This window comes from Protopterus annectens, chromosome 8.part1 (genome assembly GCF_019279795.1).
Source record: "Protopterus annectens isolate FY-2018-M chromosome 8.part1, PAN1.0, whole genome shotgun sequence".
Classification (NCBI taxonomy): domain Eukaryota; kingdom Metazoa; phylum Chordata; order Ceratodontiformes; family Protopteridae; genus Protopterus; species Protopterus annectens.
In genome coordinates, this window is record NC_056742.1 from 485,010,615 (window position 1) to 485,031,485 (window position 20,871).

Genomic DNA, 20,871 nt, shown 5'->3' on the forward strand with positions numbered 1-20,871 from the left:
TGGTCATGCTCTGTTTCTGATTGAATTAATCTCTTAAGATTTGAGCTATTAGCTACATAACTAATCAAAAACATGGTGCCTTGTGGCATTCTTCAGTATTTTGAAGAAGAGTGGCATTTCCAAGTCATTGTTTTAATAATATGGTACTTTCACATTCCCATTGCCTTGAGACAGTGTGCCCTGCTGCCTATGCATTTGTGATTTGTAACATTATTTTGCATGAAATGGCACTGTTGTTTCAAAATTGAAATTCATCCTTTTCAGTGAATGTTTTTCATATGTCTGTATCCATTAAAGCAGTTCTAATTTTGTAACGTTTTGCTTTAAGGACGATGCTTCATCACCTGGAGAGCTCATCATTGCTGATGGCATTGCAGGTAAATATTTGTTTTTTATTCTGTTTACCATTTATGTTAATTAACTGGATTACACCGAAATTAAATGTAGTGGATGATTTTTTTTTTAACTAGTTTAATACTTATCTTGTTCACTTCATTGCTAATATTTCATGCATCCAAATGCAGTTGGTTTCTTTTCAGGCCGAGACCTACTGACAGTTTCTATCACTTTGTTATTACTCCATTCTTAAAGTTATAGTCCCAGGTAAACTTTATTTATTCTGTCATGCTCAAGATGATAAAACCTGCTGAAAAACAAGAGAGTCAGGATTTTTCATAAGGCAAGACACTGTTGAGACTTGGCTGACTTGAGTACATGCTTGTATTTTGTGTGTGTGTGTGTGTGTGTGTGTGTGTGTGTGTGTGTGTGTGTGTGTGTGTGTGTGTGTGAGTGTGTGAGTTGGGTGGTCTTTGGGTGTATTTGTAGAGTAACAGAGCTTTTACTGCATCACTTTTTTTTTACATTGCTGAGTAGCGTTTATTGGTAATAGAGAATGGCTTGTCAAAAATGAATAGTTTACTTCTGATTTTGCTTGGTTTCTCTCTTTCATTTTCAAGGCAGTTTCCACCATCAAGTCCTGTGAACTCTCAATCAAAAATCAACCTTTATTGATAAGGAAGCTGGTTTCAGCGCACACACACAAAATCTGGATTGTATTTGCTAAATGTTTGCATAGCACTATTATGGCACAACAGTATTTTCATATTGGCCCATCATACTTGAAAATCAAGAACACACTATTACAAGGTGCTTCACTAGTCCCTTGAGTACATCATCAAGAAACAACTAAGAAATGGAAAAACATCACTCAGTTGAGTTAAGCGGCAGCAAAAATAAATAACCATAAGCTCCATCATATCATAGTCAGTCCTGTGCATTCCTAAGTTGTGCATTGACAGCTTTAAAGGTGTAAAAAAAAAAAAAAATCTCTTGCAGCTGCAGACTAAATATAAGTCTCGTACTGAAGCCATGTACCTTATAGTTTTAGCAGCCAGTCTGAATAAGAATAACAATAGTACAGATGTGTATCTGTGTCTGGGTCTGGATGTCTGCGTGTGTGTATGTATATATGGAAACTCCATATGTGGTAGAATGACATTCCTTTCTAATCCTTTCTATGATGAGTAAACTCCTTGAATGGAATGCATGTCAAAAAGAATAAGTGGGAGACCAGTATTATTGTGAGATTACTGAATACCATAGGCTAATTTCCCTCTTTCTCTGGTATTGTGCAGTGTTGGAGTTGGTATATTTGTGTGAGTAGGGTTGTGGGGGATGCAAGAGATTCTTGCACCTTGAAAAAACACTTGTTTTTATGTTTTTGTTGAGTTGCATGTTTGGTAACATTTTTCAGTTAATTTGATTTTTGGGGAGTGTTTGTGTATGTGTGTACATTTATGTATGTACGTATATTATACACACACACACACACATGTATGTACATCTCTGACCCTCTCTAGTCAGTCTCCAAAAAATCATGGTTAACAAACACAGGTCTTCCAGCAACTGTTGCCTTCTGTGGTCACCTACGTTGCTCCTTCACATACCAGTTCACAAATGTGAGCAAGATTGTTGTCAGTCAGCCACAGGCTTTATCAGCCATTGGTGGCAGTCTGCAGGCCTTTTCACTAGCCAGAGGGAATCCAGTCCAAAGTGCTGTCATGGTTTTCACAAAATCTAGATGGTCAAATCCACTTTTACCGTTCCTCTTAAAATCCAAGGCATGCTTCTCCTCCTTGCTTTCTTTTGCAGCATGCCCCTCCTGTGTTCACTGTAGACTGTTTGACTAATTGGCTTTTATGGACTTGTTTAATACATCCACCACTCTTTGATTTAATGGCATCATGGCTTAGCATAGGTGTTTAAGGATCTCCCTAGAATAATTCCCAGATAACTCAAGCTGCTTAACCTAAAATGTCCAGAAACAACTTTTTGTCTGTTGCCTGACTTGCCTCCAGGGCATTTATTCACTTTCACTGATTGATGACTTCACTAGGTTGAGATTTGTCATGAAGGCATTACTCCTCAAATACTAATTGATGACTTCACTGGGTTGAGACTCGTCATTAAGGCATTGCTCCTCACACTCCTGATTGATGGCTTCACTGGTATAGACTCATCATAAAGGCATTACTCCTCAAATACTAATTGATGGCTTCACTGGTTTAGACTCATCATAAAGGCATTACTCCTCACACTCTTATGGCTTCACTGGGTTGAGACTCATCATGAAGGCATTGCTCCTCACACTCCTGATTGATGGCTTCACTGGTTTAGACTCATCATAAAGGCATTACTCTTCAAATCCTTATTGATGATTTCACTGGGTTGAGACTCGTCATTAATGCATTACTCTTCAAATCCTGATTGATGATTTCACTGGGTTGAGACTCGTCATTAATGCATTACTCTTCAAATCCTGATTGATGATTTCACTGGGTTGAGACTCGTCATCAAGGAGTTACTCCCCACACTCCATTTGCATCTCAGAAAAAGGTCCCCTTTTCGTTTCTCCTCAAACCTGAAGCCATCATTCTGAAGGCTGTAATCTGCTGTACTTTTACTGCCAAATCATGCTGAAAAACACACTTTTTCGTAAAGATAATCTTTTATCCATTGTACTTGACAGAGTGGCTAAAGTGTATGTCTAACCTCGTGATACACTGCTAGACTCTCCCCTTGATGATCTTTTTTGAACATCCTTTTACCAGAGTTCTTGTAACTTGAGAGTCTTGTTGAGGTCTTCTTGGACAGTATCTTAGTTTTAGAGATCATAATATGGATATGTGATTAGAACAAAGGTACTACTTTTAACATTTTTAGAAGAAAGCTAGTCTGTTGATTTGACAAGCCTATGGTTTAGGCTTTGTACCTGTCTAAAATATAAGGTAAGACACTAGGTTAGTACTGGGAGTACATTAAATGGTGATTGTGAAGCACACTGGACCTGGCATAAATGCCATTCCAGAAGGGTCTCACAAGAGCAGCCTCACACTTAGGTGTGCCATTTATGTGTGTGTGTGGGCCAGCATTGATGTAAGTACACTAGGTAGGTCGATGATAAATATTTTACTGTTGATTTTGTAAGGGGGTTGACACTCGCTTAATCCCCCTCCACCTTAGCATGTTTTAGTGATGAAGACAATTGTGGTTAATCTTCTTACATACGGAGTAATAAAAAAGTAGGTGAGATCCATGAGGTACATCTGCCCAATGCATCATGTTATGTTGTTTTGCTAAGTTGCTGATAAGTCAGTCAGCTAAAGCTGTCAAATTATACTTACTTTATTTTTTGACAAGTACATAGAATCGTCAGTGGGTCCAGTGTTCTTCAGTTGTCTTAATGTCACTCATTTTCCTTGCATCAAACAAAAGGTGGTTATTTGCAAACTAGCAGATTGTGCCTGCACTTGATTTATCATAGCATTCAACTTTTGTTACTATAGGGAGGGTAGATACATTCCTGATCAGGCATCATTGTGTAATTTTTCGTGGTATATTCCAGTCTCCTGGTCCAGTAAAGCTCCATTCATTGAGATGCACAGCAATTATGTTTCAAAGAGACTTTCATTAAAGATTTTCTTTGTAGTTACATAGTCCATATCCCATGTATTTCCTATTACAGCCTGGAGAAGTGAAGATATGGAAGTGGTATGGGACCTGTGTCACAAGAAGGAAGGGAAAAAGCTTAAAAAGAGATTATACAGGAAGAAAAGGAAATGTGACTGCTTAAAGAAGCCGTTATGAGATGATGGGCAGATCATTTACCGGTAGTGCACAGAAATATGCATTTTATTACCTTTACAGAGGTTAGAGCCGAGGCGTAAATATGGCAGGGGGAAGGGGGAAGCTGCCCTAAGTGCTGGTTGTAGGGAGTGCAGGGATGGTGTGGAAGTGTAGTACTGGCATTCAGACTCATGGTCGTGGCTGAAGCGCATCATGTGGGGTACTTTAACTGTAACAAGCTACTTGTTACTTTTGTAACAAGCGGCAAGAGCTTACTTTGTTTTTTTAGTCCTCAACTCTTGGGAGGACTACTTAAGGTGAGGGAATTGCCATGTTGAGGAACTGCATGGGTTCCGGATAACCTACCTGTATTTAAGGTACCATTTTCAAGCCAGACAAAGTAATACCTACTTACGTAACTAGTCAAAAGAATCTGTTCTGAAAAAAAAGAGTCACATTTGAGAAATTATGAAGTGCAAGGAAAGAGGCAAATACTGTATAGCTATGCAGAAATTGGAAGTCTGTAAAATGCATGTCATTTATATTGTAGTTTGCCTTGTGGTATCCACTAACAAGTGTACTGTGTTGTTGTTATGATTGTTTATTGTTTGAGCTCTAATACCCATCCTAAATGTGTGTAATCTGTACATATTGTATATGTACATGTTTTGTCTCATTTTAAGCTCCTAGGTTTGGAAGCATAATAAGAACACTTGGTTGATATATCGACTGCACGTACCTATGTTAATAGGTTCATGCTAGGTTAATGACCCTGGGGCATTTGTAAGCCTAGTCATCCATCTCAAATGTATCCCTCTAGCTTTTTTTGAGTTTTAGAAATTATTTTAAAGGGTGTATGTAAGCCAAGATATAACTTAATAGATTACCTTTGTCCATTAGAGACATAGGTACTAGATCTTGGGAGAATTTCTGATTTCCCATCCACTGGTCTAAGTTGCACTTCAGAAGGGATAGGGAAGAACTCTGATTCATAAGGATGGGTAGCCTGTTACTTAGGAGGGGAATTCAGTGACCCATAAACCGGAATTCCTTTCTCAGCAGTTCACATCCTGTGAGATGAACTCTCTGAACCACTTCTACAGTGTCTTCTGAAGTTATGGGTCCCAGAAATAGGGCAGTCCAAGGACTGGGACTGATCTCTCTGCCTTTCTGAGAATGAGATGTACATCATAGAGTTTAGTGCTGTAATGTTTTATTGCTCACTTTACCACTCTGAGAATGAGATATACATCTTAAAAGTTTAATGCTGTAATGTTTTATTGCTCACAGGAATTAACTTCAGGTGTGTTTTCACTGTCTAGTCTAGTTGCCAGTGTTTTGAATGTTGTCCTCCCACTCCACGACATTTGTTTATGTATGGTTAAAAAGAGCTGTCAGTCACAAGTATTCTATGCCTTTTTTACATTAGGAAGGTATCAGTCTGCAATCTGTTTGCTCATTGATCCCTTACAGGTGACGTACAGTGTGATAAGTAGCAATATGGAAACCTTTTTCTGTCTCATAACTTTTGGATTCATTAAAAAGAAATGGTCTGTATGGTGTGAACGTATTCATAGCCTAGTTTGTTATTGTCCAGGTTACAAGGCTTCACATGTCCTGATCTTAATTTCCCCAAATCAAAACAAAATATGGTAACCATTCAATGTAACAGTAGGTTGATGCGGACTTCAAGACAGAATGTAGAGAAACAAATCAAGAATACCAAATGCTTTTACCGCAGTGTGGCAGGACTTCATTAGAATAGCTTGTCAGAGTGAAGGATAAACACTGAATGTTATGATTTGGATTTTTAGTCAAAGTGGGCTAACAGTTTATACTAAAAAAAACTGTAATAATGTCCCATCAATCTTAAAAAAAAACTGTATAATATATAACCACAAAATATGACAAAACACAGAAGCCAGTGAATGAGAATAAACTGTCATATTGCAAATAAATTTACAAATAAGGATTTTCATTCTAAGCAGGTTAGCAGTTAATATTTAAAAAAGTGTTGTGTCCCAGGGGGTGACCAAAGCTGCACCTAGCAGAAGAATTAGAAGCCAGGGATTGATCACTTAGTAATGCTGATTCGCAGTGGTAGATCATAGTGTGCGATTGTTGAATTCCATGTATGGATTCTGAGATCTTTGGAAGAAAATTATTATGACATTTCCTGTCTGCCTGCAGAAGAAAAGCCCGGAAACATAGCTTGTGGATGTAGTTCCCACCGCAGCCATTTTTTAATTCTTTGTTTGGTGGTATGTTTAGAACTCCACAGTAGGTGGATCAAGACATCATGGTCCAGTATTCTTCATAAATATCCTAAATCTGTCCCCATGCACACATTGTTGTGAATGTCAGTCCCTTTATTCTTTTCAGGTGAATGCAGTAATTATAATTCACTGGAGAATGAGTCATACCAATCGTGATTATTATTACAAAATGACTCCCGTTGTAGCCGTGAGAAGGCATTATCGAACTAAAACAGTACATAAGTAGATATGCTAAAAAAAAAAAATAAGAATTATTAAGTGTTCAGACATTGAGTGCAGTACAAAGACAATAAAATGAGCACATCAGCAAGAATTTGGTGCAGTAAAGTAACTCCCTAATGGCCAAAGCACATTTCACATTGCTGAATTATGGGTTAACTCATCCACACCTCTGTGGTGTGGGATGTCTAACACACCTCTCTCAGCCTACACACATCTTGCATTCCAGGGCATTTTCTGAAAAATAAACATAAATAGCATAAGATAAACAAATGTAAATATTTTGTGAAAAATGAAAGCTTTAAGAACTGTACAAATAGTGTCATCAGTAAGAAATATTTTTTACAGTAATAATAGTCTGTGTATTCTTAGATGTCCTTCTGTTCCAATGTTGCAGTATTCTACATGTGGGTTTACTCTTCTTCCTCTCCAGTTAGTCCGGCCAAGTTTCCAGAGATTTTTCAGTCCCTCTAGGTGCCTCAGACGTCTGACGTGGCAGCAGGTATGTGGGCTATAAAAGTGGCGTCTGTACATACCAGCCCTCAGAACTTTTCAGCTGCCAGTCGTACACCAGGTGCTCCTGCTTCTCAGACGATGGATTGAAAAACGTTTCAGTTAAGTACCCTGTTGGGGATTCTTTCAGTCCTACTTTGTTTATATTTATACTCTGTTCTTGTCATCCGGTAAGGGCAAGTGCGGTTGGCAGATTCCCCACAAAGACACCCATGACCAGTGTCTCTTTTATTTAGGCAGGGAACACGACCACGAGAACTGTGCCATTTGTGATCATTTGCCCATAAGACCTTACGTTGCTGTTTGCAGGCCTTGCATTTGTATTTAGAAAATCAGCTCTTGAAACAAATAGCACTCCCAAGACCTTCTGGTACTCCTACAGTCTCTGGGGTTCGTGATCATCTTCCCAAAATCCTACCTCAACCCCACACAGCATATTGTCTTACTTGGTTGCAGGATCAGGACAGACCTCATGAAGGCCTGTCTTCCATCCCTCTCACACCACCTTCTTGCTGCCCTACAATCAACAGAAATGATGGCAAGACAATTTGAGACTTCTAGGTTACATGGCAGCTACCATTCCCATGTTGCCCCAGCAAGGATGCACATGAAACTTCAGTGGTACCTCCGGTCGGTGTGGACCCAGCACTCCCACCCTCTAGAGTTCAGGATCCCCCTGCTCCCCTGCTTACATCAGGAACTGAGATGATGGGTGGCTCAGGTAGTCCAAAACCCAGAACTGCCTCTGAAAACACCCATCCCCTCCCAGACCATATACACAGATGCCTCAGATCTTGGCTGCGGATCAACTTTGGGGAAAAGGAAAGTCCAAGGTTTGTGGACAGACAGACACAAATAAGATCACATAAACATCAGAGAAATGAGAGCCATCCTCCTTGCTCCACAGGCCTTCCAGCCCTACCTAGAGCAGGGTCCTCTAAGGATATCACAGACAACACCACAGTCCTGTGGTAGCTCAACAAGCAGGGAGGGACCAAATTCTACCTTCTCTGCAGACTAGCTCTGCGGGTGTGGGAACTGGCTTACCTCTCAGGGGATCACCCTTCAGGCAGCCTACATGCCATCCCTGCACAACTTCCAGGCAGATTACCCAAGCAGATCCATCTCAATGAACCACAAATGGATGCTACAAAGAGATGTTTTCCTGAATATGGTCCACAGGTGGGGTATTCCACAAATAGACCTGTTCGCCTCCTCCCTAAATGGGCAACTGGCATTAGCAACAGATGCCTTCTCGATAACCTAGAAGGGGAAATTCCTGTATGTATTACCCCCTTCCCATTGATATAAAGGGTCCTGCAGAAAATTCAGCAGGATGCACCCAAAATCTTGCTGTTGACTCCCTACTGGCCAATACAGCACTGCTTCCCTCTTCTTCACCTGTCCAAGGGCAATCACCACTAGTTACCCCCTTCAGTGGACCTGCTCACACAGCACAGTGCGACTTGGATACACCCACAGTGGCAATCCATGCCCTCACCCTGTGGCTGATAGGATCCTGATCCAGTTCAGACATCTGCATAACGAGAACATGCTCACTGCCCTGCAGGCGGCCAGGAAACCCAACACAAGGAAATCCTATCTCTCAAAATGGAAAAGGTTTTCTATCTGGTGTCACAAAAGACAGTTGGACCCGCTGGAAAGCGATATGCCTCTCATCCTGTCATACCTGCATGAACTCATGCAGACAGGGTTGCCTTCCTCATCTCTGAAGGCACACTTGTCTGCTTTCTCTGCCTGCCTCCCCTGGATCCACCCCTTGCATCCAGACTCCCCTACAAACTTTTCCTCAAAGGTGTATTACACTTAAGACCACCCAGGAAACCATCTCCCCCTCCCTGGGACCTAAACTATGTTCTAGAAAAACACTCTAGCCCCTTTTGAGCCAGCGGACAAGGCCACCTTAAACTTTTGCACATAGAAAACTGTATTGCTGTTAGCTCTGATTTCTGCCAGAAGGGTTTCAGAATTGCAAGCTCTTATGGCTACACCACCTTTCCTAATACTCCACCTGGACAGGGTGACCCTTAGGACAAACCCATCATTCCCAAAATAGTGAATGCCCTGTCCTTGAACCAGCCCATCCACTTGCCCACCTTCTTCCCTAACCCACAGGGAGATAGTGAGCGAGTGCTACCTTCCCTGGACGTCCACAGACAACTTAGGTTTTATCTACATAAAACCAAACCCTTTAAGAAATCAGACCAGCTGTTTGTCTCTTTCTACCCCAGGGCCTTGGGGAAAGCTGTGAGCAAGCAGACCGTTTTGGCCTGGATCTCCCAGGCCATTTCCTTCTGCTGCCTTCACCATGGTAAGACCTTGCAGGGCAATGTCAAGGCCCACTCCACCAGAGCAATGGCCTCTTCTAGAGCCGCCTTTAAAGGGCTAGACACCAACTCCATACTTGAAGCAGCCACTTGGTCCTCGGTTCACACCTTCACCAAACACTACAAACTGGACCATATCTCCAGAGCCAGGGCGGGGTTTGCCAGGGCTATCCTACATGGATTCCTGGAAACTTCATCTATGCCACCTTCCAATCCTCACTGAGCTTTGGCACTAATCCACATGTAGAATACTGCAACATTGGAGTAGAAGGACATAGGAAAGTTGTGTAAAATCTTACCATAACCTTAGATGTCCTTCTCTTCCATGTTACAGTATTCTTCCGTCCCACCTTCCCCTCTTGTCAGACTGCACTTGCTCTCCTGGGTGATACTGGACAGGCTATGCCCTTACAGGACTGTCTCCATCTGGGGCTTTTACTGTGTTCTGAGGGCTGGTGCATGCAGACGTCACTTTTATGACCCACGTACCTGCTGCCACGTCAGACATCAGACGCACCTAAAGGGGCTGAAAATCTTTGGAAACCTGGCCGGACGAACTGGAGAGGAAGAAGGGTAAACCCACATGTAGAATACTGCAACATGGAAGAGAAGGACATCTATGGTTATGGTAAGATTTTACACAACTTTCCTTTTTTCCATATATACTGGCATGTATTATAATGCACACAAACCCCAAATTGTATTTTTGTGAACATTCACAAATTTTCATGTCTTGAAAACTGAACATCCTGGATATATTCTGTTAGAACAGTTTTGTTAACCAGGTTAACCTTAACATGACAGCAAGGATTCCCTATGTAAGTGCATGTTTTCTAAGATATTTACAGAAATATGAAAAGATATGCTTAATTATATAGATGTTCATCGTGCATACAGCTGCAGTAATCACAGATGGGTTTTCTGCCGTCAGGCGGTCCCTCGGCCGACCGAGGGACCGCCTGACGGCAGAAAACCCATCTGTGATTACTGCAGCTGTATTAGCACTCGAACATCTACATTTATGGTAGGTACAAAACTGTACTTTATATAGTTAGCAAAACAAATAATACTGGATATCTCTCCGTATGTGCAACTTACAGTGCATGTATCAGACAGTTTTCTTCAACATCTAAGGTTCTATTTAATGTCATGCAACAGTTTATAAGTCACTCGTTTTTTTAAGTATTTAGTACTTATGGAAATATTGCTTATTTTCATAATTACTAGCAAGAAGTTAGCAATATTTCCAAAGTAGTGTGGTATAAACCAACCCTGACAGAGAGCAGTCCTGTGTTGCACATTGGTGTTTCACACCATACACCTCAATAACAGGTAGGTCTCTCAGTTATGAAAATATTGACATAAATTTGAAAATATGAATAATAAATTAATTTCTCCAATGCAGGACATCCTAGACTACAGTCTTAGTGTTATTTTGTTAATAACTTTTTGACATTTCTAATAGTGCCTGTTATTAGCTGGTAAGAAAGTTACTTAAAGAAGCCAGCTCCAAAAAAGTTCTGGATGCCTTAAAGGGGGTATGGGTGTAAACTGAAAGCATATAAAGAAAGGCCTTTTAGGCTTGAGTGAGTTACCAGTGCAACCAATATGGATATCTGAAAACTCTCCAGGGCATGACAAGGATGTCCACCATTTTGGAAGAGAGAGCACGAGGTCCACTTTCCCAGCATGGTGGACATCCTTGTTAGGCCCTTGAGAGCTCTCTGATATCTATAATGGGTGCACTGTTATCTCATTTAGCCTAAAAAGGATTACACACTTATCAGAAGTGATAGAGGCTGCCTGGACATCTTCCACTTAACAGACCTATACCTTCAGTTGGAAATGCTTATGCTTTTAGAGTGCACTAGTGCCCTGCACTACCCCATTTGGTCAGTTGCAGATATGACGTATGTCAGAGTCATTCTCAGGTTGGACCTTAGTTATTCCATAGTCGAGTAAATGCTTATGTCAACTATTTCTACATAATCTTTTGCAGAACAGGATTGTGAACCAGTACAGGATGTTTATGCACATCTTTGGAGCTTTGCATCCTCTTTCTAATGTTGAAGAACCCTTTCCTTGTATAGGCTCAGAACTTTGTGACTGACAGACTTTTATAGTTCTCATTAAAACTTATGCCTCATAAAAGAATGCTCTGACAGTGAGGTTCACCTCCTTAAGAACACTGTTTTTGTGGCCATCATCTCTCCCCGCAGGATCTTGAAGCTGCAGGTCCTTCATGGATCTCACTCTGCTAGGAGTAACCTATGCACCCCCCTCCCCCCTGCCTTATTTACTCTGACAAGGGAAAACATTTGCCTTCAGTATGAGCATTTTGTATTGGAAAATGCTGCAGCCAAATGTCACCCCACAAGGGGCATGATTACTTATAGTGCTTACTTCAAGAGTTCTCTGTTGTAAATGTTTGTGTATCAGTTACTCGGTCTTGGGTGCGTACTGTCTCCAAGCATTACTGACTGAGCTGTTCATGAGCTACATATGCTTTCCTAGTTAATGCATGATGTCATGGCATATGCCAACGCTAAACATGCTGGCTTCCAAGGAAAATGACAAATTGTGTTTGGAAAAGATCACGTGTGTGGTAGGGAGTCATCAAGAATGGTCCCCTCATGTGTCACATTATATGGAAAGAATATACTGATCTGATGTTTTCAATATTCATTCATTCCTCAACCATTGGGTTCAGATCTGAACTTCGAGTCAGATTCGGCTATTACTGTAGCTCTTGGCCAACTGAAACTCTCAAGTTCCTACCTACCTATAATGCACCAACTCCTAAAATACCTCCGATCTCATTTGCTGCTCTTGACATGGAAATGTGGTCAGGTTTGCTCTAGAGCAATTTTTGAGATGTGTTTTTTTCAAAAAAAAATTTCTCTCTTTCATTCCTGTGTTTACTTAGTGTATACTTAGTGTATTTCTCATGTACCACTGTTGGTATTTTTATTAAGAATTTAAAACTTTTACTGTTTTTATATAAATATATATAACTTCCTTCTTTACTTGACCTTTCCTCTTACACCGTTGGTGTATTCCTTCTTGTACCATAGTTGATACCTTCCCCCCACCCTTTTTATTCTTCTTTATCTTTTAAAAAAAAAAATCTGTTGTCTCTTGCTTTTTTTTAGCTACTTTCATCATGTCTGAAAAAGGGTTTAAGAAATGTAGAAAATGTGGCCATAAGTTACCTTGTTCTGAAGCTAATTATTTCAATGTCTGTTGTTTAAGCCCAGAACATCTTAACGTAGAATACAGTATTTACCAGAATTTTAATCCACAAGCAATAGCAGACCATGAAAACAAATTGATTTTAAAAGGTTTACTGCCTTCTACTTTTTCAAAAGCCATATCTGGGTTACCCCCCCCCCCCCAAGGTAGCTTATAAAGATGCTTCAAAAACGTCTCCAAAAAAGTCGGGTTCTTCGACTCTGTCTTCAACAGAGCCCGCACAAAAAGTCCAAAGATCCAAAGCCGTTCATCTCGAAGACTGCCACAGTATCACCTAAAATGTCTTTGGATCTGACAACTTCAGATCCTAAAATACTTCCTTGGATCTGGTGCTCCCCCACTATAGACACAGTGCCTTCTTGGGTCCCACCTCCCTTCCTTGAGAGACAGCGATCCAAGTCACATTCTATTGCTTCTCATTCTTCCAGGAGCCAGTCTCATCAAAGCCGACATGGATAGAATGATGAGGAAGTTTCTCTCGGTGCAGATACAGATAGGGTTTTCCCGGCTCCTACGCCCTCTGGTCAGGAAATCTTAACCAGCTCTATCTATCCAGTACCAGCGCCTTCTCTGATTCGACACTTCATTTCAGAATCCTTCGATCTGAGTTTGCTGAGACCATCTGGATCAGATCCAAGGACAAGTGGTATTCTTGGATCCAAGGGTTTCTCTGAATGCCCTGGCTCAGATGAGTTCAGAGCCAAGTGGCTGTCTGAGCTGAAGACTCCTGTTCGGATCTGAGGTGCTGGAGTCAACTCCAAAGTTTTTGGAACTGTCTATGCCTTTACGACCCCAGGCCCTGGACAGCTCTTCTCCAACCTCTGCCTCGAGTAGACTGCCTTCGGGGCAGATGAAACCGATGGGGCAGAAGCATGTTTTCTCTGCTCCATAGAACCGATGGGGTAGAAGCATGTTTTCTCGGCTCCATCAGCTTCCTTCTTTCCAGGAAAGTGTCCTTTGCTTCAGCGGGATGGGTGGTCTGTCCCCCCTCGGATCTTCCTTCGACATTTCATGTGTCTCTGCGCCGTGAGCCTTAACATTCAACTCCACAGGGACAACCAGTCCAAACCCTCCAGACTAACCAGCAGGGTATTACCGTCTTTTCTGACACTTCCCAGGAAAATCCCACCAAGAAAGTTCTCAGGAAGAGAAAGTGCAAAGGGAGAAACTTGGATTCCCCAGAGAAATTTATCACAGAAGACACTGATTTTGATGAAAGAAAAAAGATCCCTTAGATTACCACCTGAAGATATCTCATTTAGAGACATTCTGGAGATCCTCAAGCAACGGGGTGGTTGGTCCTCCCAAAATCCTTCTCTGGAGAAATCTGTGTTTCTGGAAGCATTTGGATCTGGCCCAGCTACCTCCTAGGTAACCCCACCCTCTGATGAGTTCATTGATTTGATCTCTCAGCTGGCATGGAAGGAACCTGATATGGTTGAACCTGTCCCCAAGAGACCAGACCGAATTCTGGCACCTCCAACAGGAAGGGAATACTGGAGCAAGGGAGCACCAGTAAATGTCATGGTCGTTGTGGCAGTCACGAAGAAGGAACTTGCGGAACAAAGTTCCAGTGTCCATCCTCCTAAAAGAGAGTCCAGGACTTTGGACAGATTTGGGAGGCGTGTCTATGCTTCAGTGACCTTTGCTCTTGGGTCACTGAACTGGCACATTTCACTAGATTGCAAAGAGATTTGATAAAGGAGCCATTGGATACTCTTTCGGGGACCATTGCTGCAGAGACTCAAGTTTCGGTAGCCTCACAGATGGCAACCCTTCAGTCCATCTCATATTCTTCCATAAGGCTCATCTCTCATGCAGCTGAGGGTACCTCGAGGGCAGTGGGTTCAGGCATCTCAGTAAGGAGGCACATCTGAATGCACTTGTGTGACTTTCTGGAGCCTTTCAAGTCTTCCTTCATCAATGCTCTCTTTGACATCTTCCTTATTTGGCCCCAAGGTGAAGGACACACACTCCAAGTGTGAAGAAAGACTCTCTCTGCTGTAGGAGTATGTTTGACCTCTCAAAGAACCTTCTCTAGGAATAAGTGAGGAGGACAAAAGATGTGGTTAAAAAAATCTTGGGGTTCTTTCCAAGATCTACATGGAGACTGTTCCCCCAGAGGCAGAGGGGGCAGGCTAATGAGAGACATCGCCTACACGGCAGAGGTGGCCTGCAGAATCAAGGGCCTAGAGATGCATTTTCTGACACACCCTATCAACGCTCCTGAAAGGAGAGCTGATTGTCCCCCTCTGGAGGCAATGAAGGGTCATTTATCCCTGCACCAGAGAGCCTGGTTAGATGTCATAAAAGACACTTGGGTGCAGACAGTTATTTCCAGAGGTTATATAATTCCCTTTTCCCTTCCACGTCCATCTTCATAAAAGTTTCCTGATGTTTCACCCAATCAGAGGAAAGCAGCAGTACCAGGACTGCAGAAGCTGCTAGAAGAGGGTCATCCAAGAGGTCCTACCAGACCATAAAGGATCCAGAACTTACTAAAGTTTCTTTTTGGTGCCAAAGAAAACTGGAGACCAATTCTGAATCTCAGCAACTTGAGCAAGTCAGTTTGATGCTCAAAGTTTGGATGGTCCTGGTTCAGTCCATCCTGCCATTTCTAGGCAAGGATGATTGGATGTGCTCGAGAAAGCTTCAAGATGTGTACTATCACATAAAAATGTACAGGTGGTCAAGAAGGTTTTTACACTTCTGGCCGGGAGCCAGTCATTACCAGATGTTCATCGTGTTTCACTATTGCAGTCATTACTCTAGGGCTATCCTGCTGGCAGGCTACCCGCAGTTGGTCAGAATTCCTAAGTCTAGGTCCGGCGTCGGTTGCTGTCGCCTCTTCCCTGACGTCAGTGCGCCAGGGGTATAAAAGATGCAGCCGACGCCATTTTCTTCAGTCTGTCTTGCCGCGCGGTGCCCGAAGCAAAAGCAGTTCGCAAGTGCCGGTCGGCCGAATCCTGAGATTTTCAAATCAGAATTTCAGATCCGAAATCTTCATTAAAGCTAAGTACCCTGTTGGGGAAACTTTTTTCTTGTTCCAGACCGATGTCCGAAAAAGTTAACAATTGTATTTCTTGTGGGAAGCAAATACCTCATAAGGATTTTCACTCTTACTGTATTCCTTGCCTATGCCCTGATCACAACGTTGTTAGCTGTCGGTTTTGTGCTAGATTTAACCAACGCACTATCAAGCGTCTGTTTGATTTTGCAATTTCATTACTTTGGCCGAAGATTTAACTATATAATGCCGTCGGATCAGCCGACAACCGGAGTTTGCAAAAAATGCAAGGAAAAGGATAGGCATCCGAGGTCCAAAACCGACGACGCCTCTTCTAGGCCAGTTGTCGGTTCTCAGTGAGGCACTTTCGCAGCCCCTGGTGACCGCTACCTCAGAGCCGCAGGCCGCTTCTGACTCCCACGTGGAGCCGATTGGGCCTCTGGATACTCAAGGTATTGGACCCTCGGAAATCATTCCCTCAGATGGGTCCGGAGCCGCTGAGCAGGCATTGGCTTCTGAGTGGTCTTCAGACCTACACAACTATCTATTAAGCCATCCTCAGCTTCAAAGACTAAAGCAACATTAAAGACAAAGAAACAAGTACAGCATTCTCCTACTCAGACTACCATGCTTAAAAAACAGATGCTCAAAATGGCCGAAGACCTAATTACTTTGATCAGGGGTTCCCATCCCCCTTCTGAAAAGAGGCCTAGGCAAGAGACAGAGTATTATTCTTCTGATCAGGTTTCTATTTCCTCTGATTCCTCTTCTGAACAAGATTACTCCATGCTTCTCTATGAGGATTCTGATGCTGAAGAATCCATTCCTTCAGCCTCTCCTCCAGAGGATTATTCTTTTGGGGAAACTCTGCATACCATGAAGGAACATTTCCACTGGGAGAGCCAAGATTATTCTGAATCTAAGAAAAGGCTCAGAGACTTTCTGCTACTTCCTCAGCACAGACCCCTTGCTATTCCACCTGTTCTAGACATTGTGGACGATGTATTCTCAGAGTCCGACCTGTCCCCAGACTCTCTACCCCCAGCTCCTGCTAAGCCAGACAGATACTACAGGGTCCCGGATTCTCATAAATTGCTGTATAAAAACCCCGCTGCTGACCCAGAAACTGTATCTCAAGGTCCCAAGGGGGTTAAAGCTTCCACTGCAAAAAATCCTGTCCCCTCCGATAGGGATTCCAGGGCTCTAGACAGATGGGTGAAAAAGGTCTACACTTCTGCTACCCTGGCTGTAAGGGCCTTAAATTGTCAGTTTCATATGCTTAATTATCAGCAATATTTAATGTCACTGCTTAAACAGAAAATGTTGACAAATACTGAATGTTCAGAGAACAAGGAATTGCAGGATTTATTGCATGCAGCTGAACAAGTGGGAAAGCATACTTTGCAATGTGGATGTTCATCGTGTTACCCTGCTGCAGTCATCACACTTGGGTTATCCTGCCGTCAGGCGGTCCCGCAGTCGGCCGGAAATCCAAAGTCTTGGTCCGGTGTCGGTTGCTGTCGCTTCTTCCCTGACGTCAGTGCGCCAGGGGTATATATATTGCAACCGACGCCGTTTTCTTCAGTCTTTCTTGCCGCGCGGTGCCCGAAGCAGAAGCAGTTCGCAAGTGCCGGTCGGCTGATTCCTGAGATTTTCGAATTCGAATTTCAGACCGAAGTCTTCTATAAAGCTAAGTACCCCGTTGGGGAAACTTTTCTTGCCTCAGACCGATGTCAGAAAAAGTTAACAATTGTATTTCTTGTGGGAAGCAAATACCTCATAAGGATTTTCATTCTTATTGCATACCTTGCCTAGGCCCAGACCATGACGTCACTAGTTGCCGTTTTTGTGCTAGGTTTAATAAACGTGCTATTTAAAGACGCTTTGATTTCGCACGGCACTACTTCGATAGAAAATTTAATTACAGTATGCCGTCGGAGCAACCGACTACCGGCGTGCACAAAAAACGCAAGGATAAGGACAGACAGCCCAGGCCTAAGCCAGATTCCGAGGCCTCGATTGGTATGTTCTCCGGTCCTCAGTGAGACTACGACGCAACCCCTGACTACTGCAGATCTGGAACCCGAGACCGCTTCGGAACTTTAACGGAATGTACCAACAGGCCGACGCAACCATTTTGTTCAGGCCCTACCGACGACATTGCTGATAAAGATGTCGGTGCTGCAGAAACGCCATCGGTTTCTGAAGGCATCTTCAGACCGACGACGCTCACCATTAAAACGTTTCCTAAGACGAAGACTCCTATTAAATCTAAAAGGACTGCACTTCAGTCCCCTGTTCAAGGCCCAATGCCTAAGAAACAGATGCTCAAAATGGCTGAAGATTTGATTTCTTTAATCAGGGGTTCCCAGCCTCCTCCTGACAAAAGGCCTGGACAAGAGGAAGATTATGCATCCTCTGAACAAGTGTCCATTTCTTCAGCCTCCTCTGAAGACCAAGATTACTCCTTCTCCCCTTATGAAGATTCTGATGCTGTGGATTCCATTCCCTCAGCTTCTCCTCCTGAAGACTACTCCTTTGGGGAAACTTTACACACTATGAGGGAACATTTCCACTGGGAAGGTCAGGACTACTCTGACTCCAAGAAAAGGCTCAGAGAGTTTCTTTTACTCCCCCAGCACAGACCACTTGAGATCCCACCCATGTTAGACATTGTGGATGATGTTTACTTAGAATCCAGTTTGAACCCAGACTCTCTACCTCCTGCTCCGGCCAAGCCTGACAGATACTACAGAGTGCCTGATTCCCACAAATTTCTATACAAAAGTCCTGTTGCTGACCTAGAGACAATCTCCCAGGGTCCCAAAGGGGCTAAGGCTTCTATGGCTAAAAATCCTGTACCTTCTGAAAGGGATTCCAGAGCGCTAGACAGGTGGGGGAAAAAGGTTTACACCTCAGCCACTCTAGCTATGAGGGCACTAAATTGCCAATTTCACATGCTTAATTATCAGCAATTTCTAATCTCTCAGTTAAAGCAAAGAATCACCACTCTCCCTCAACAGTCTGAATTGAAAGAAATGCAGGATCTGTTACATGCAACTGAACAGGTGGGCAAACACACCTTACAGTGTGGGTTTGATTCTCTGGAGGCCTCCTGCAGAGCAGCTGTCACAGGGCCTGTTATACGTAGGCATGCTTGGTTAAAGGAACAAACTCTGCCTGATCATGTTAAAGCAAAGCTTCTAGATGCTCCCTTACAGCATGATGTTCTTTTTGGAGTTAAAGCAGAAGAAGTCTTAAAGAAAATGGAGGATAAGGCAAAATCTATGCAGACAGTCAAAGATTTCCTACAGGTACAGCCCCCTCGCTTCAGCAGAAACTGGCCAACAAAAAATTGGTCCTTTCCAGCTACTGACAGACCACAGAGGGGTAAATACAGACGCCCAAGAGGCAGAGGACAACCACAAGCCCAGTACAAACCTCGCCAGTGGGGCACTACAACACAGAAGGGAGGAGAAGACAGGTCCCAATCTGCCAGGAGGCAAACTCAATGACTTACACCTCATCCGGCCAAGCAACTCTCTCTTGACAGCCCCCTTGGGAGGAAAACTCGCACTTTTTTCAGGCAACTGGCACATTGTCACAAAGGACAAATGGGTCCTAGACATAATTTTACGAGGATACAGATTCCATTTTCACACCTTGCCAATGAAAAGAGGAATGCCAAACCTGCCACAAAATCAATGGGCAGAGGCACAAAAGCAAATTACAGCTCTCATGGACATGAGAGCCATTCAACTGGTACCTACTCGAGAGCAAGGTCAAGGATTTTACTCAAGACTCTTTCTAGTTCCCAGAAAGGACAATGCCTGGAGACCTATTCTGGGCCTTTCAATTTTAAACACATTCTTACAAGTACCCAAATTCAAGATGCTAACACTACAGCAGCTTCTTCCCATGTTGGGCAAGGAGGCATGGCTAGTAACGCTGGACTTCAAGGAGGCATACCTGCATGTCCCCATCAGACAAAGTTGCAGAAGATACCTCCATTTCATTGCAGGTTCAACCCATTACCAATTCTCTGCACTGCCCTTTGGCTTATCTACTGCGCCCAGAGTCTTCACAAAATGCCTGGCACCAGTAATTGCATACTGCAGACAAAGAGGAATTCAAATATACCCATACCTGGACGACTGCCTCATCCAAGCAGAAAGCAAGGACATTCTCTTACATCATCTGGCTTTTGTAAAACATCTTCTAAACTGCCTGGGGTACACAGTAAACGAAAAGAAGTCAAAACTAGTACCCTCACAAAATATGACATTCCTGGGTGCCAGCTTGAACACAACGGCCCAGAAGGCTTATCTGACGCCAGACAAGCAACTACAGCTGACTCAATATTTCAAAACAATGGCAACAAAGACCCAATTAACTGCAAGAAAAATTCTGCAGGCTTTGGGCTTCATGGCATCTTGCATACTACTAATACCATTTGCAAAGCTGCATATGAGGAAATTACAGTGGTACCTAAAAAGCATATGGTCTCAACACAGCCACAGCTTGGACACAATGATATCTCTCATTCCCTGCCTACAACAGGAGTTTCTATGGTGGTCACAGGCATGTCACCTCAACAAGGGTCAGCCGTTCACCTTGCCCCCAGCCAGGCAAACTATCACAACAGATGCAACAGACTACGCCTGGGGGGCACACATGGCAGGACAGTGCGTTCAAGGCAAATGGACTGCAGATCAAAGGAATCTGCACATCAATCAAAAAGAAATGCTAGCTGTACAGAAAGCTCTGACAGCCTTCAAGAACCTATTACATCCAGGACAACTTACAATAAAAACGGACAACACCACAGTAATGTGGTACATAAACAAACAAGGGGGTACTCACTCCTACCCTCTATGCAGGCAAGCAATGATCTTATGGAACACAGCTCTGGCTTACCAAGTTCAGTTACAAGCTCAATTCCTGCCAGGAAAGAAGAACACATTGGCAGACGACCTCAGCAGAAACATCATGGATCCCCACGAGTGGAAACTAGATCCACAAGTATTTACAATGATAACTCAGAAATGGGGCCTTCCAGACATAGACCTGTTTGCCAGTCCTCAAAACTATCAAATAAAATTTTGTACAAGGACACTTCACCATCAAGCTT

General features: G+C 43.0%; 1 protein-coding gene across 1 annotated transcript in view; it reads left to right on the plus strand.

Moving 5' to 3' along the window:
• CHD9 (chromodomain helicase DNA binding protein 9) overlaps window positions 1-20,871 on the plus strand; it is a 2,842,495-nt gene that overhangs the window by 2,125,627 nt on the left and 695,997 nt on the right. Inside the window, exon 28 of the mRNA XM_044082017.1 lies at window positions 329-377. Within this exon, the coding sequence (XP_043937952.1) occupies window positions 329-377 (49 nt within the window). The remainder of the gene's footprint in view (window positions 1-328; window positions 378-20,871) is intronic.